General features: G+C 34.5%; 1 protein-coding gene across 2 annotated transcripts; it reads right to left on the reverse strand.

Annotated features, from left to right (window-relative positions):
- Positions 1–2,156: 2,156 nt before the first annotated feature.
- On the reverse strand, positions 2,157–18,434 carry C1d (C1D nuclear receptor corepressor). Of its 2 annotated transcripts, none has more exons than XM_026387196.2 (5): positions 18,345–18,434; positions 6,873–7,019; positions 6,047–6,113; positions 5,675–5,730; positions 2,157–3,003 (listed from the first exon to the last, which is right to left on the reverse strand). In XM_026387196.2, the coding sequence occupies exons 2-5, from the start codon at positions 7,008–7,010 to the stop codon at positions 2,839–2,841; spliced, it is 426 nt and encodes a 141-aa protein (XP_026242981.1). In that variant the 5' UTR covers positions 7,011–7,019; positions 18,345–18,434; the 3' UTR covers positions 2,157–2,838. The 2 variants fall into 2 exon arrangements, with proteins under 2 accessions (XP_026242981.1, XP_026242982.1); XM_026387197.2 differs by having other exon boundaries at positions 18,313–18,396.
- Between the last annotated feature and the right edge of the window lie 430 nt (positions 18,435–18,864).

The following is an 18,864-nucleotide window of genomic DNA, read 5'->3' on the forward strand; positions in this document are numbered from 1 at the left end:
AGTGTTAATATTTCCAAACTGAAGAATTTTATATTAGAATACAAGAAAAGAGAAATGTTTACATTAGTAAAATATATTCACATCACATTCATAAAATAGGTTGCTTCCAAGAGCATTCAGTAAAAGAGCCATTGAATTTACTCAAACAAGTTTACTAACTACGCTATAAAAGAAAAAAATGAGACATCTGTGTTTTTTCTTCTTCCCTTTATATACCAAACTTATTCATGAGTCTCAAAAACACTATTTAAATTTTCTCAGTTCATGTCACTTTGTATAAATTATCAGAAATAAATTATCAGAATGTTTGATAATTTATTACATAAAATTATGATTTAACTGTATCATCAACTGAGTCCTCAAGTACCTTTTTTTCCAATGACTCACTTAAGAAAAAGGTATCTACACTCAATATATTGTCCATTTTTAAGCATTTCCTACATTCAAGTCGATTTTAAAAGTCTTATTTAGAAATAATACCCATCCAGATTTAACAGCTAAGTAGAAGAATTTTTTAATCTGCAGTTTCTTAAAAACCCATCAATTTGACATAACCTCCTAATTCCTGGAATGTAAACCATAATTCAAGCTTCAATTTTTCTCTTAGCATATTCTACTTTGCTGAAATGAATTCCCATCCTGCAACTATGAACAAGAAACTTTTACTTAGAATAATATTAAGAGACAAGATCTCATTGTTCAGGATGAGATTAATAGTCTATAATTCTAAACTTTAAAATATCGATAGTTGTGACCTCTCCAACTTCTCAATTCCCAAAAAGATTAATAAAAGATGTAATTAACATCTAAACTTAAAGCAGATTGTCATTTGGAAGAAACTGTGTTAACAATAACTGCATCATAGTCGAATAGATCAACCCATCACCCTTTATGGTTCTGACTAAGGCTAATGAGCACAATTTGTCATAAATTTTCCAGTAATTCTGAAACACTGAAATAAAAGACTAATTTTCTTATAATACTTTATAAAAATGGGATAAAGGCTGGAGTTGTCTTCTTTGGAACCTAGCTCCTAGCACAGATTCTGGCAATACAAATGTCATTAAGTTCGTTTGTGGAAGAAATAAACAATGAGTGAATACATAACCAACGCACTACCATCAATTAGTCCCTTGTTATAAATAAATTAAAATTTAAATTACATTTAATAAAATGGAATATGCTCAAGCTATTTTTATTCCTATTAATAAGCACTAAAAGAATTATTTACTTAAGAATCTCCAACCTAACAAAACGTAGTTGGACTTTCACAAACCAATAATTTGGCTAATGATTTTCTACAATTTTATGACATTTTCCATTTAAAACATTTTCTAAGAAAGTTTAAATTACACAGAAATTCAAGTTATAAGTTTCTTTGCAATAAACCATATGCATACTACATTTGATCTTAACACCTGTTTTTCTCATGAAGTTACTTATAAAAGCAGCTAGAAATTTGAGAGTGAAGGTGGCAAAAGAGTGAAATAACTAAAAATGTTCAAAAATGTTCTTACACTTCAAAAAGTGTCTGCCATCAGAGCCACAAGACTTTCTGTATCTATCAGTGACTTCTTTGTGGATCATAGAAAGAGTTCAACATTCTTCACAAAATCCATTATATTTTAAGACCATTTCCAATATCTGCTACCATAAATCAAGAAATCCATTTATTCAAGATTACTTATAGAGAATTAATCACACAGAAAATTTTAACAACTCCTTTTTTTGAAAAATTAAAGTACTTTACTAGACTTGGCAATCCTGCACATAATGATGTGGATTCAAAGAATGAAAGCATTAAGGGCATATAATTAAAATTCATGGGCATAGACATTCAAAAAAGGTTTAATATGTAGAATTCTCTGTAACAAATATATCAGAAAAATAAATCAGAACATGAACATAGTGTAATCTCCTTTGGATTTCTCCCCTGCTTAAGTGCCATTATGTAAAAAAGAAAGTTGTTCCAAAACACTTGTATATACTTAATGCTGCCTCAGCCACATGTAATCAAATAATCTGAAAGAATGAGATCAGGAGAACCGAAGAACAAAAACTCATGAATTTTTCTATTCAGTATGAATTCTAAAACCTATCTTCCTAATTTGGAGGGCATATTTACTCAAATGAGAAAAATAACCAGGTTGACTACACACCATTGACAACCTTTATTATACAACCATCAGGCCAAAATTCAGCCATCAACATACAACCTTATTTTCCACCTAAAGTTAATTAGAATATATTTAATTTAAATGGGACATAGAGGCAACAAGCCAAGAATTAAAGTTCAACCTTAGTTTAATTTCACTCTTTGAATATCAAAAAAGCAATAATTCCTAAAATCATGAAAACATGATGAATTAACTACACACACACACAAAAGTAGACCTTTAAATCATTTCATTCTTAATATCATATAATGAAAACAGATGGACTTATAACTTCAGCCTACAGATACATACTTCATAGGTCATTATTCATTTAAAATAGTACAAATGTTTACAAAGAACATTTAACTTAAATTTCACAGTTGCTTATAAAGGGATACTTTCAAGATTGAGCAACATAAAGAAATAAGTATCTCATCAAAAGAGATGGTAAACTTTAAATATAAAATATATATCACAATGTTAAAAACTTCATGGAAAATCAATAAAGACAACTTAATCTTTTTGGGGATAAAAGTATTTAGCATTACAAATTTAAAGTTTAAATTTATATGTGAATTTAAAAAGGAATACATTTAAATCTTACATTGCCACATAATCATGTATTTTGTGAAACAATAAAAATGATGTACTTTTTGTATATGTGTACACCAAAATCAAAAATTTAATTTTTATTTTTTCCTTTATTGGCAACTTTTGATGCATTTTTAGGTTTTGGTTCCCAGAGGGCATTTTTTACAAATCTTGAAGCTGCACCTCTGTCCAGCTTCCCGGCCTTTTTCTTGTCTGTTATTTCCTTGACTCTGTTCATGTATACTCTGATTCTTTCCTTAGAGACATAAAGAAAAAAAGGCAATAGATTTACTGAGCTGTTCACCACCACCAAGTTTTATCATGCTATACCTCAGTTAAATTCAACAGATAGGTATTTATTGCCTATTAAGTGCATGGTGCTAGCAAATGCAAGTGAACAGGATAAACATGCTCCATGCTTTCTGGAGTTCACAGTCTATGAAAAAGACATTAAAAAGTCATTTCAGAAGTGTTCTGAGTGTTTTCAAAGAGAAAGAACCATACACACCACTACTAACACACTGAATTGTTCATATGTGGTTATAAATTTTTCAAATTAGTATTAAATTAAATGTATATAGCAACTGTTTTGTATCTAAAGTCTAAAATCTAAAATCTGAGTTCCCATACATTTGTAACATACAAACTAAATTCTCCTTTGGTTTTTCTAAACAGAAAATAGATGAGACAGTATTTAGCCATTTATTTTTTATTACTGTCCAGTGTCACAATTAAAATAGGCAGAAAGAAAATATGAGCTCTTTTATTCAATTTCATGATTTTGATTGATAAGTGCATGAAATTTTCTAATAAAATATACGGTTCTAATCAGACTTTACAAGGTGAGAAACATAATATGTTACTGGGCCACTTTGAATCTTGTGAGACCATTAATCAGCATAAATGGCTATCCTATACTTCAAATGGAGAAATAAAGTTGATGACAGTCATAAAATAGCATATTAAATGATTGATCACTGCTTAAAAAAAAGTTTCACTAAAATAATCAAAACAGTTACATAAACATACAAAGAAAAATGTAGAACCTTACTTTTTTTCGCTGTAAAAGGCTAGAAACTCAGCTCAGAATCCTCTACTAGCTCCCTATTTCTCTGATAAAAGTCACAGTCCTTACAATAGTAGACAACAAGGGCAGCATACCTACAACCCAGCCCTGCCTTGGAGCCTTCACCGTTTATTCCACCGCCTAAAATGATCTTTCTCAAATATCCACACAGCCACTTCTTCTCTTATTCTCTGCTCAAATGTTAACCTTGGCAATGAGGCCCTGACTTCTCCATTTAAAACTGTAATCCTACCCAAGAACTCCAAGCCTCCTTTCCCTGCTCATATTTTCCTTTTTTTCCCATAACACATAAAACTTCTTAAGATACTACAGTCATATACATTTATTATTTATTTTATTGTGTTTATTGTTTGTCCCCCTCCATCTCATACAGTATGGTGTCTGCCACATTTCTCAGTTTAGTTCAATGAGGAATCATCTCACTTGGAAATAATGCCTGGCTCCCAGCAGGCATTCAAATATGTGTTGAATGAATAAAGTGATTAATTTTCAAATCCTTTCCCCATTTATGATATATACAGCAAAACACTAACTCTGTGATCAGTTAGTAATGTCTGTAACAAGGTCAGAAAAAAGGAATTGGTTTTTGTATGCTTTTTATTTGCCAACTCTGTTCAGAATATTAATGTACTCTCTGCACAAGTGGTTTCTGAGGCAGAAGACAAATGATCCCATCCTTTTACAAAGAGTACTCTAAATAATTTTGCATTAAAAGGAAAAAAAGATATTTTATAAATGTAAAGTCTGTATTACAAAGTGGAAAACAGATGATACAACCTATGTTTCTTAAGGTTTAAAACCAGTATCATTGGTCAAACCAAAATCTGCATATTATATTGCTTTATGCTTCTGATTTAAATATTTTTCACGATTGCTGAATTTTAAGATAAATTTATTTTTACTTCAAGGAATTTAAAAGAAGAAAATGCCTTAGTCCACACATTAAAAAAATGAAGACAAGTCTGGTATACACTTTAAAAAAATAAATAAATAAATGACCAAGTGCTTCACTAAGTTGTAAATAACATACATATCAATTACCATAAGACTTGAGAACAAGAATATAAAGTCAAGTATATTTCATATATATAAATATATATATATATCTACTTTATGTTTTACAAACACAAAAAATAAATTTATTAATATTCTTATTCATAAAGGCAAGTCAAGGTAACCATAAGTCTGATTTCTAATTTTTCCCTTCAAATTGAATGATTTGATTTAATATTTGAAGTCAGCAAAAACTCCAAGATATCAGACCTTATATACTATACTTATACATCTAAATGGAATACAAAGACAAACCTAGAAGATTTATTACAGGTTGTAAATATGTCACTAATGCAGAATTACTGGACAGTACACATACAGCTGGTGCCAAAAAAGCTTTTAGCTTTGTTGCTGAACTGGATTCTTTACTGCTGAGAAAATGAATTAATGGAGGAATTGAAAAGGTGGGGGAGAAACTTTCCCGTCTTTGCTAGTAAATCAACTAGAATATACTTTTAAGAATTGTGTGAGAGTTAAAAAAAAAAAAAAAGTAGCCCTAGAGATGAACAGGATTTTAAGAATTTATAGGAAAAATAATATGAAAGTTATAAATAATTACTAGAACCCTAACATTTTCCCATCCAGAGATTTATATAATATATGGAACACCAATTCTCTGACAAAGGTAAGAGAAAGAAAAAACAAAGACGTGTAAGATCTGACTCACTATGATAATTTTGACTCTAATTTTGTTCTCCATGATTAGTATGATAAATATAGTATAACTGAAACTTCAGAAACACTACAATACATATATAAAATGAAAATAAATTAACTGAACATTTACCAGTTCCTGCTTTACTGGATGTTCCTTAGGATTCACTCCTTGAGTTGCCAAATAAACTAAAAGAGAAAGATTTCATGGAATAAATTGGTGTTATGCATTAATAAGAGCACCCCAACTAACGAAACCCCAATTATTCACAAAAAAAGGATAGCAACTTGGATGGTTGATTAAATTTTAAATTATTCATCCTCTATGTAGTATTAAATTTATTTGTGGCTCATAGAAACCCAGTATTCTGATTTTAAAAAATTAAATACCTGACTATTAAAATCACTATACAGTATAACATATATTTTGCTTCATTTAAAAAATAAATCACCTTTAACGCAGTATATATTTGCTTTCTAATTAACTCCAATGTAGTATACATACCCCAAAACATTGAATTTAATGTGTACGCAGAAACTAAATCCACTTTCGCTTGTTCAAGCGGGTCCAACTAATAAAAAAGAGAGCAAAAAAAGAAAGAATAAATACACAAACTTTGAATACCATCAGATAACATTTCAAACTTTCACCAAGCACAATATATCAAAGAAATATGCTTTTTTTTTTACTTCCTATAATGCAATAACCATATAATCTGGACATAATTTACAAAAAGAAATTTTCTTAACCAGTGATTTTTGCCCATAAATTTTCACTTCAGAGTATCATCTTTAGTTAAACAAGGAATGTATATAATCCAAGAAAAATTCTTCTGAATTATTTTAATTTCAGAAGTTATCATCTGGACGTTTATGTCAAAAGCAATTTTTCAATATAAACACTGTACATGATGCATCTATGTATAAGAAGCAGGCTAACATGCTTAAGCAATACCAAAGACAGAAGAAACATAATGAGATTTGTTTTAGACTGTCAAAATCAATTTACTCTTTTTGTCCTACAGAGTTTCCAGAAACCCTGATAACATCATTGTAATACTTAAAAGGTCAAAAATAGAGTCTGTCAAAAAGGATGCTGTGAGTGCTCCTTGTTTTTGAAAACCAAATCAACATGAAAATATAGTTAGGAAGTATTTCCTAAGGCTGGAATTTTATTGTTCTCCCCCTAAAAAACCCAAACACTTAAAAAATTGAAATCAAAGGAAAAAGAAGCAAAACTCACTAATCTGTTTGTTGTTTCTTACATATGTTTCATAAGACAAAGTTCTGTCTTAAGAAACTCACTTTTAGGAATTACATTCTTAAAATACCTTCTGCAACAACTCATTTCTAGAAACAGACATCATGGTCTTCAGCATCTCATCCACAGCACCAATGGAATTCTCAAACGCTGACAAATACTCATGAATTTCTACCGGATAGTCTTCATTAATTTCTTCATCTGCCATTATGACCAACTGGAAAAAAATTAGTTCTGAGAGTTCATAATGGAAACAGAGCTTGTTCTTTAGTTTGCCAAAAAATAAAAATTTCATTTATTTCAAAAGCACTAAAAGATTAAAACAAGCAGCTAATTAAACAAATATTCTCAGAATGCAATTCTAGAGCAACTTTATTCCAGCTTCCCTTCTTAAACTGCTTGGGAGGACAAAAAGAAAATAACCCACTTTTGTCCACTAATGCTACACATATCAAATGTTCAATATTTTTAAAAACTTTCTTACAGGGGCTGGGGATATGGCTCAAGTGGTAGTGCGCTCGCCTGGCGTGCGCTTAGCGCAGGGTTCGATCCTCAGCACCACATAAAATAAAATAAAGATGTTGTGTCTGCCGAAAACTAAAGAAAAATAAATATTAAAAAATTTTCTCTCTCTTTAAAAAAAACTTGATTACAAATATGAGATATCACTAATCAAAATTCTACATTTTAAAAATTTTCTGTTGAAGGTAAAGACGAAGAAAAGTAATGAAAGTTTACAAAATACATCTCCTAATGCCTGCTGAAAAAATAAGCAAAGTACTTTTCTTTGAAAAGCTTACATATCTTAGCCTTTCTAAATTTAAGTGGTTATCTAGCAGGATGTTATATTAAACTAAAAAATTAGACATCTTAGGTCTGAAAAACACTGATCATTTATCACCAAAATTATTTCTCAAGCCTATATTTATATTCCTTGAGCTTCTTTAAAATATTAATAAGAAATTCACAAAGTCCATAAATCTCATAAAGTCTATAAGCAGATAAGAAGAAACTTGAAGAAAAAAATAAACTACATGGTTTTCACTTAGAGTAGAGCATACACTAACAGCCCATTCTTTGAAAATTCATACTTAAATCACAATAATTAATATTTATGTGAGAAAAAGTGAAATCTACACAATGTATTAAAGTACCTAAGACCAAATTCCAGAAGCAACTCCAAGTCATGTGTAACATCTTTAGGTTACAAAAATTCTTATTACATGGCTAAAGAGAACAGCAATAAAGTGAATAGTAGCAAAGAGCCCAGCAGAATGGAAGTAAAGAGACTGGGTTTTCCACCTTGCTCGATCACTGACTTTGTCACCTTAGATAAATCACTGACTCTCTCTGGGCCTCAAATTCCTCATCCATAAAACAAGGCAGTTGGTCTAATGACCTATAAAGCACCTTATAGTTCTAAATGTTATGCTATGTCTTTTAGGTTTCAAAAGTACTACTTGAATATTTAGTCATAATAAATTAACATTTTTTCTCAATGAATATATTCCACCAAGACATCTGGTTTCATTAAAAAAAAAAAAAAATGAAATCTACCTGACTGTCACTACTTGAGCTGTGAAGTTACTATCCAACTACTGTTCAACCAGCAACTAAACAAATGACTATAATAAAAATAAAACCATACAGCAAAGAACTGTGACTTCTTATCCCAAAAGCTTAAATGAAAATATGCACTGACCTTTCATCCCTCATGAAATCCCTCCAAAATGACAGAAAAAAAATAAAAATATATAAAAATAAAAACATTGGAAACTAAGAAGGTCACATACCCATCAACAGACCTCAACAGCAGAAATTCTATAAGCACAGCAGGTAAGATCAAACTGATAGGAAGCAGAGCCAAGGAACTTCTCAAACAAATCAGAATGAGAATCTAGGAATAACCCCTAAGGACCATAAGGGCTGAAAACAGCTAAACCAAAGGGTAGCTCCAGCACTCCTCACCTGCATGAAAGTGAAAGTACAGGGATCTATTGCACATGCAGAGAAGACTCATTAGCATTTCCTCTATATACAATTTGAAACCAATAAATTTGAAAATATAAAAAGAATGATGTTCTGGAGGGAAAAGAATCAATTACAAAACCAGAAGGAACTATAACTATAGGGAAAAAAGTACAAAGTAGTGAAAGACCTACTCTCTGGAAAGGCTCCAGACCTAGAGGACCTTTAGGAAGCAATTATTCTTATGGAATTTAACTGTTTAAGAATATAGAAAAGAGATGGAAAATTTAAATATCCATTTCATAATATCCAAAAAAGAAACCCAAGATGAATTAAAAATGTAAATGTATAACCATATTAGAAGATTATATAAAATATCATATTTGGGAGGCTGAGGCAGGAGAATCACAAATTTTAGGCCAGCCTAGACAACTTAATAAGACTGTGGCTCAAAATTTTAAAAAAGAAGGAAAATTATTTATATCATCCAAATGAAATTCAAATATTTTAAAAGGAAATGGCTGACAGCCTTAAATACATAAAAACTGAAAGGAAAAATAGTCTACATGGTAAAAAGAATACTGTAAGCAAAATTAAAAGGCCAAAGACAGCCAGGAGAAAATACTTGCCAAAATATAAAAAAGGATTAGACAGATTATCATCACTTACTAGGTCGGCAATAACTTTAAAAATAAGGAATGTTCAATGCTAGGCAGAATACAAATTTGTAGAGCATTTTCAGTACACTTGCCCTTTGACTCAGGAAATCCTTTTAAGCATCTCGCCTACAGAAATCCTTATACACATGTACGTGAATGTATTAAAATCGGCTTCAAACTCTTCTCTGAATTTTTCCCACTCTCTTGCATCAGTCTTTCCCTTTGCTAGATTATTACCCATAAGCTTAAAATATTTTATTTTTCCATCAAAGACAAGAAACAAAAGAAACACCTTGACTTATGTCTTTCTCTGTCTTGGCTTAAATCTTAAATGTCCCCCAAAGGCCTATAGGCTAGAAGGCTTGGACAGGAGCCTATGGCACTTCTGGGAGGTGGTAAAACCTTTAGGAGGTAAGGCCTAGTGGAAGGAAGTCAGGTCATGAGCAGGGCATGCCCTTAAGAGGATTATTGGGACACCAGCCCCTCTTCCCTCTCTTCTTGGCCACCATGAAGTGACAACTTTGCTCTATTACTTCCCACCATAATATTCAGACTCATCACAGGCCCAAAAGCTTTAGAGCAAAGTAACCATGAGCTGAAACTTCTGAAACTGTGAGCCAAAATAAATGTCTCCTCCTTACAAGTTGATTATCTTGGGTATTTTGTCACAGCTGACTAACACACCCTCTAGCTACAGCCCCATTTCCTTTCTCCCTTTTAGAAAACACTCCTCAAATGGGTTGCTTATGTTAACAGTCTCTTATTTTCTCCTGTCTTTCTCTCATCCCTTCCAAATAGACTCCCTACTTTTTTTCCCACCAATTGCTCTTCAAGGTCACTCGTACTGCCGCACTGTTAAACTTGACATCCAACTCTCAGTTCTCATCCACTTCGCTGGCTGGTTTTTTGGTCTCTCTAATGCATTCTTCTCTTGCCCTCAGCCTCTTAACCTTGAAGTGCCCAAAGACTGTCCTTGCCTCTTTTCTTCTCTATCAAACTTATTCCTAGATGAGCTAAGAGATTTAAATTATATCAAGTAACTGAGGACTCTCAGGTTTGTCTCCAGCCCTGACCTTTCCTCAGAACTCTAACTTTACATTTCCAACTACTTACTTCATTTCTCTGATTGGATATCTAATAAATTCTCAATTGTAACAGGCTCAATACCAAATTCCTAATCTTGTCTATGACAGTCTTCCCCATCTCATTTCAAGACAATTTTTTTCAATTGTTGAGGCCCAACTTTCTAACAGTTTAGACCCAAAATTTCAGAGATCCCTGCTTGTTTATTCTCACCTCATCTTTAACACATATCAAATCAGAATCAAATCCCTTCCTACCACTGCACTGCTACCATCCTGGTGCAAACCACCTTCATGTCTTACCTGGACTATTGCAAAAGCCACCTGAATGGCCTCTTTGCATCCAGGAAAAACAGTCTCTTATCAAGAAAGGAGAGTGACCATTCAAAAGCAGAACAAGCCACGTCTCTACTCGGAAATTTCCAAAGGCTTGCCACCTCATTCAGAATAAAAGACAAAATACTTATAGTGTAAAAAGAGGTCCAAACACAATCCTCATCTTCTGTGACTTCATCCCCTCCCATTCTCCCCTTGCTCATTTCATTCCAGCCACAACAGCCCCACTGCTCTTCTCTCACATGGCATCAGGAAATGTGTCTACCTCGAGACCTTTGTACTTCTCCCTTTCCTAGAATGCTGCCTTCCTCTTCTCCTCCCTGACCAACAGCTCCAGAGCTCATTACACCACCTTCACCAGACCTCTGCTCAAATGTCACCTAGTGGTGAATCTTTCCTGTCTATCCCATTTAAAAATGCACTCCCCTCTCCTCACTCCCCAACTCCTTCCACACCTTATGTTACTTAACAGCATCTGACATCCATCAAATTTTTATTAATTTATTATCTGTCTACCACCAAAAGAAGGAAATAATCATGAGAGCAGGGATTTGCATTTTATTCACAAGCACTGCCTGGTAGTCAATAAATAATAAAATTTGTTGAATGCAAATAAACTACAACAAAAAACACTAGAAACAACCTAAATTTTTATTGATAAGGAAATGGTTAAATGAATTACAGTAACATCCATCAGTCCATGGGAATACTATATGACCATTAAAATTAAAGAAGTCTATGTGCAATGACACCCAATGAGAAGTGAAAAAAGTCATGGAACATTGTAAATAACCAAAAATGTGCCTAAAATATGTCTTCAGGGTTTTTAAAAATCTGTACTTGCACATACGTAAAAAAGGGTTTGAAAGGATATCTATAAAGGAAATAGATACTTAACCCTTTGAGAAGGGGCAGGGATTAGAAAATAGGATCAAAGTGGACTCATTTAATTCTTGATTGCTTAAATTTTTTTTCAAAAAATTTTTAATTTGTAATATAAAATAAACCACCACCAAATTTAAATAAAGGTATATTTTATAAAGTATCTGATTTTTAATAAATACTACAAGTATTTTTTTTAAATCACAAAAGATCTTTATTTAAATGTGACTTTTTTCATCCAATTTTCCTATTAGAAAATAGTTTGCCTCTCCAGAACATGGTGGGGATGTTTTCTGCTATTATTCCCCATCCCTAAGCACCAATAAGCAGCTTTTTATTGTTAAAATGGGTTAGGGTGAACACTGAGAGCAAGGCAATAAGAATAACTGCCCTCATTACACTAAACCACTTGCTTTGTTCCTAACTAAAGGCAAGGCAGGTTTAAAATAAAACCTCTTCTATATCAGAAATTCTTCCCAGTTCTACTGATTTATCTATTACTTCTGCAGGGAAAGTACAGGAACACCCCACTGTGCAACTCTGACCCTAGGATCAAGCAATGACCTTAGGATCCAGCAATAGCTTGAAAAGCACCACTTGCCAGGCCCTATTCTCAGCACTCCATACACCTTAACTTAGTTAAACCTCACAGAAGAAAAGGAGCCACAGAGGGGCCTAAGGCTGTGCACAGGAAAACTTCCAAAAAGGAGGAAAAACTCATCTGTCTTTGTCCTCCTCGCCCTTCTACCTATTCTTCCTGCAAGGACAGACAGAGATGGAGAGAACATGAGAAAATGTGCTCAGTAAGATCTGGCTGAGAATAAGGAGCAGAGGGTGTGGGGGACACAGTGCCCAGCAGCTGGTATCCCTACAGGACATACTGTCACTCTTCTGCCCCTCCTCTCACTGATTAGAGAAACCAAAGTACCCACAGGAGAAAAATAAGGGGGCATAGCACCACAACTGAAACTGACATCATCAGCTACCTCCTCCCCTCTATTCTGAGTGTCAGCCCAGGCAAAAACCCGCAAGTCACTCCTGACTCTCAGGCCCCAAATTCAACCATTTCTGTCATTATGGCTTTCTTAATGTCCCTACACCATAGACTTTCCTACATTCTCACTGACTAGCTTTTCAATAGCCTTTGAGTAGTCTTCCTACTGCCAATTTTTCCCCACTCTCAATTTTAGAATATTACAAAACATGATTTTTCTGCAAAAATAGTCCTATCATGGTACTCCCCTGCCTAAAATTCTGCAATAGTTCCCCACTACCTAGAAGATAATTCCAAATCCCTAAGCATGGATGCTAGGTCATTATAAAGTGGCCCTTGCATGTCTAACCTCATTTTTGTCCTCCTCCAATCCTCTAACTAAAGGCATGATGGCAGCTTTCCAAATGCACCATATTCTCTCTCTAAACTTTCACCAGGTGGTTCTCTGTACTGAAATGCCCTTGCAATTCCACTTTGTTCAAATCCTGCTTCTCTTTGAAGATACGGTTTCACTTTAGCCAATGAAGATTCTTGAGTGCCCTCTTTCCATTCTCTCTATATGGATAAACACACCTACAAGCTGTCATGTCAATTAAAATGCTATCTTATAATGTCTGTTTATTTATTTACTTGACTTTCCCTTTGACTACAAGCTCCTTGAGTAGGCTGTGTCATAGTGATGTACTCCCCAGAGCCTATCACACACACAGGATGACTGTATGTATGAGCACAAGAGCATATTATATTACATTCTCTGAATTGATTTTTAAATGAATTGAGTAACATAATTACATGTTTACAAATGAAAACTTCAATTATCTTAAATTTTGAAATTTACCTTATTCCCCAATAGGCCAGATAAAGTGTAATTTCCCACTACTTGGCAGCTAAATGAAACCCATATCCTTCAGTTCTATTATATTCAAAGAACCATATGAATGTATTCACTTCCTTACATCTAAATTTTCTAGCCACCAAAAGGCCATATTCTCTCTATTGCCAGGGTACAAAAGCCTCTTCTGGCTCCCTTCCTCCCAGTCAGCTATTTCCAAGTTACTTCTGGAAGTCTTTAACGTTTCTCTGGCCTTGTTAGCTACTTCTTAGTCCTGGTAACCATTTTAGCTCTGAGCCTACTAAACATTCCTAAAGAAACTCACAAAAGAACACAAATTAATGCTACCCAACCACCACTGGTTCACCTCTCAGTTACCTGGCCATTCTTTTATTGATCCTAGACTCCTTCATCTGCACACAATGCACAATGCCTTGTAAATGAATAACATCCACTGAGCATTTACCACCTGCCAAACATTAAGGACTTACTTATTCAATAGATATTTATTTAGTATTGATGACATATTGTCCTGAAACTTGGAATATGTTTTAGTCAGTTTTTTCATTGCTGTAACAAGAACAATTTTAGAGGAAGAAAAGTTTATTTTGCGCTCACAATTTCAGAGTTCTCAGTCCACAGATGGCCTACTCCATTGTTTTGTGCCTGAGTTTCGACAGAACATCAGGGCAGAAAAGGCAGCCCAGGACAAAGCAATCAGAAAACAAACTGTTCTACTCACCAGGAACAAAACATGTACCCCAAAGGCATGCCCCAAATTACCCACCTTCTTAAGTCACACCTTGCCTGCCTACAGTTACCACCCAGTTAATTCAATTAAGCTTTCATAACCCAATCATTTCACCTCTAAACTTCCTTGCACTGTCTCACACATGAGCTTTTGGGGAACATCTCATATCTAAACCATAACAGAACAAAAACTTGCCTGCACTAGGCTTATATTTAGTACAGATGATAAACACTAATCAAATAATCACAGAAATATAAAATTACAATGACATGAAATGAATGGTGCCTTGAGGCTATAAACTAATGCATGCAACCTAATCTGAGGGTAGACTGAGTACTTCTTTTAAGAAAGTACTCTTAAAAATGAAGGGGAAAAAAAAGTATTCTGAATGACAGTGAAGTGGACAAAAACAGTAGAGGGGGGAGTCTTCATGACAACTCTATAAATGGGAACAGATAATAGCCGCACTTTATTGACAACACCACAGGGACTTAGGTCACAGGACTAATAAGTGGTAAAGTTCAGTGGAATGGAATCGAAATCCAATGGACAAGCATCCCTCACAAATCACTACAATGATTCCTTATCTTTTAGGGGGAAAAAAATCTTATTATACACAACACAGAAGGTCCTTCAAAGTGTAGCCCTCTCACACTTCCAGCCTGGATTCCCATCTTTCCCCTAATATCACACTCAACTACATAACTAAAATCCCCACAAGTTACCTAGTAGGCCTGGAGCTACAAGGTTACCCGAAACCGGGAATTGGCTAGTAGATACAAAGGAAAGAAGACTTGCCAAAGCATAAAATAGCTGACGGGTAGGTGTAGCTGTGAAGAAAGAGAAAGGGAAGTTGTTTCACAGTCCTTTCCCTCTACTTGGAAAAGACCTCCCCATACCTCTACTCATTTGGGGGGGGGGGGCGCCCTAAAGAAATTTATTAAACTCCACATCAAATGCCCCTTCCTCTGTAAAAAGACTTCCATATCTCCCAAATAAAAGTAATCTGTTCCTCAGCTTCACTCTCAAGGTTCTCTGAATACACCCCTAATATAGTTATATACTGGTGTGTGACTGCTTCTCCAGACTTAAGAGTTATCACATATCCATCAGTAATATTCCACATGTATCTCGATAAATCCAAAGGTATCAATCCTCATTTTACCTGATCCATCAGCTGCATCTGACAAAACTGAACACATCATTCCACCCTGAATTCCACGATACCAGACTCAAAATTGTCCTTTTCCCTTGCTGGCTGTCCAGTCTGCCTCCTGCTGGTTCTTCCTCACCTTCCTAATAGGAAAATTCTAAACACCTGAGGGCTCAGCTGCTGCTTCTCTTTTCTATCTACATTCACTGCTTTAATGACTAGTGCCAAAGTCACAACTTTAAATACCATCTGTTCAATGACAACTCCCAAATGTTTGTTTGCAGCAACAACCACTCCCCCTGAACTCCAGACTCCATATATCCAACTGCCTACTCAACATCTCCACTTGGATGACTAACATATCTCAAACTGAACATGTCATAACTAACTACTAATCTTCTCCCACAAGCCTGCCCTTCCCACAGTTTTCCACATCTCAGTAAAAGGCAATTCCACTCTTCTAGTGGCTCAGGCTCAAAACTGACAATTATGTTGTTCTCACAAACCACATTCAATACGTAAGCAAATTCTGTTGGCTTCATATACAAAATGCATCCAAAATTGTACTGCTATTTACCTTAACTTCTTTCCATCTAGTTAAGATGCTATCATCTCATCTGAATTATTACAACATCTCCCTAATTAGTCTCCTGGTTTTCATCTACCCCATCATCCAATAAGCTATTCTTAGCACAGCAATCAGTGTGATCCTATTAAAACTTAAGTCAGGATCACATTGTTCCTTTGCTCAGAACTTCTCATTTGTGCTAGGCTCTTTCTTCAAGGCAGGATTTTGAATCAAATTTGTTACCTCCATATCACTAATCTTGTCACATATAGACATTTAGCAACTACAGATACTAGGTACTTTAATAACTACAGATACTCCTGAGCTAACAATGGGGTTATATACCAATAAACCCATTTTAAGTTAAAAATAACAAGTTGAAATGTATTTAATATATCTAACCTACCAAACATAGCTTAGCCTTGCCTACCTTAAAGATACTCAGAACACTTACTTAGCTTTCAATTGGGCAAAATCATCTAACACTATGCCTCTGTTATAATAAAATGCTGCATATCTTACATAATTCATTGAGTACAGTTCACTGTGGAATATCAGTTGTATATCCTCATGATCATGTGGCTGACTGGGAACTATCCTACTGCTGCCCAGCATCATAGATCACTAACCCAGAAAAAGGTTAAAATTCAAACCCCAAAGCATAGTTTCTATGGATTAAAACCAATCAAAGTAAAAGGGAACCAACTTTTAGAGAATCTTATCAGATTGTAGTTTGGACCTACAGCTATTAGGAAGTTACTCCCTGAACCCAAAAGAAAAAATGTCATACTGTACATTTGGGGACTGTTTCCATCTCTATACCAAATAGAGTTATACACAGTTATGAACTAAGAGAAAAAAATCAACATACATATTATTGTTTTTTAGAACTAGAGAGACATTTTCAGATGTTCTTTTAAATATTATGTTATCTTAGAAAATAATAGTGAATGTACATACAAGTTCTCAATAAATATTGTTGTTTTGGACAAACTGAGTCTATGTTAGTGTCATCTGTAATTCTCCTTCATGATTACAATACAATCCATGAGAAAATAAAATATTCTTCCTTTTCTAATAAATATATTAAACTCTAAAAACAAACATGTCCCAAAGTTTTATAATAAAAATATATATAAGTTACAAGGAGGTTGCTCAAAATTAAGTAATTACATCAGATTGGAAGCAATTTACTTCTTTTCAATGTTTGTAATTCAAAGAGTTTTCAAAATTATATGAAGCAACAAATTACCTTTGAAAATATATGAAATTTGTTTGTTACAATCATCTCTTCTCTAAATTAACAATAATACTATACAGGGTTTTTGTGCAAATTGAATGAATAATATAGGTATGCTATTAGAACAGTACCTGGTTCAGTTACACTCAAAACATTTGCTAGTAATAGTTAGTATTATTTTATTAAACTGAAAATGATCAAAAACACTAATCCAATGTGGACTATTTAGAGTCATAGTTAAAGAGTCAAATGTTTGGAAATAGATGATATACATGAAGAGCCATATGAAAAGTTAAAAGCTGTTAATAAAAAAAGGATATGCCTCTGACTTGTGAGGCAATTTGAAAGCAGCTATTCAGATTATTTTGAAAATCCATTATTCACACTTGGTTTAAGTCTTGGTTCAGTCTACTATTAAAAAGTCCAAACAGGTGAATAAACAAACCAAAATCATCTTATTCGGATAGAAACATCTTTATCAAGCCAAAACTTAATTGCAGTCAACAAACATAAAAACACGTAAGTTATCTGCTAACATAAGTTTGACTCACACTGAAAAAGAAAACTGCTTTGTAATTATTCACTACAGATTTCAGCGGAAAGTGAAATTAGCCCATTATTCAGATGGGCTGATCTAGCAGCGGCAGGCAATCTGCAATCATGAATGCGATTGATAAACGAAGGTAATATAGGAAAGTTACTCCCCTACACTTTCCACTTTGGCCCTTCTCGCTGAAAAGGCTGAAAATTCACTTGGAAGCCATATATTTTTATTTCTCGCCTTCCGATATTTGAAAGGCAGAGTTAACGAGCGAAGGGGGAAAAAAACGGAACCAGAGAGGAAAGTGAGGGGCAACGATAAGCAAAAGTCGGCAAGGAATCCCAAGACAAGCGGAAGTGGGGGTCCTGCGAATGCCACCCGCAAAGCCTGGCCGTGACAGATCGCATTCCCGGAAGGCGAGGCAGCCCCGACCCGAATCCTCCCGGTCTGGCCAGAGAACGATAGGGTAATCCAGGACAGAGAAGCAGACATTCACAGGCGTACCTAAAAGACTCAACCCCAACTTTGAATAATACCTCTGAGCCGTGCACTCCAGTCTCTCTGAAAGCTGTCGGGCGATGATGACATCAGTAACGCGCCGGCTCTGCCTGCAGGGTGATCGTCGCTCTCCGATGACCTCACGCTATACGCCCCGCCCCTCTACTCAGTTACGGAAAACAGGGCTCTTGAGTGTCTCCGCCCAGCCACGTGAAATTCCTTTGAGGAGGGACTCCGGGCACTTTTATCTAGACTTGTATTTGTCTAAATACAAATTGAGGATATTTACCTAGAAATGTTAGTTACTAAAAATTTTGCTTTGGCCGAAGTGTTCCGGGGCCTGGTTCTTCACGGCACTCTGTCTCAAAATTAGCCTCAGAGCCACTTACGTGGTGACGGATGAGTTCTTTATTTTTCCAGTACATCGGTAAGAGATACTTTCGTAAATACGGGAAAAATGAATTACCAGAATGATGAAAAAAAAAAAAGATGTGCAAAATACAAGCTCAGGTTTTTAATTATTCGTTTCAGTACATGTAAAGTTGCATTTCAAAGAAA

The sequence above is a fragment of the Urocitellus parryii genome, chromosome 12 (assembly GCF_045843805.1).
Source record: "Urocitellus parryii isolate mUroPar1 chromosome 12, mUroPar1.hap1, whole genome shotgun sequence".
Lineage (NCBI taxonomy): Eukaryota > Metazoa > Chordata > Mammalia > Rodentia > Sciuridae > Urocitellus > Urocitellus parryii.

Bases quoted from the DNA above. Each gene is read 5' to 3' on its own strand.
- C1d (XM_026387196.2), bottom strand. From the start codon at position 7,010: ATGGCAGATGAAGAAATTAATGAAGACTATCCGGTAGAAATTCATGAG. The intron at 6,114-6,872 runs GTATTTTAAGAA...CTTTTTTATTAG, and splicing joins GAAATGAGTTGTTGCAGAAG to TTGGACCCGCTTGAACAAGC. The intron at 5,731-6,046 runs GTATGTATACTA...TTTCTCTTTTAG, and splicing joins ATTAAATTCAATGTTTTGGG to TTTATTTGGCAACTCAAGGA.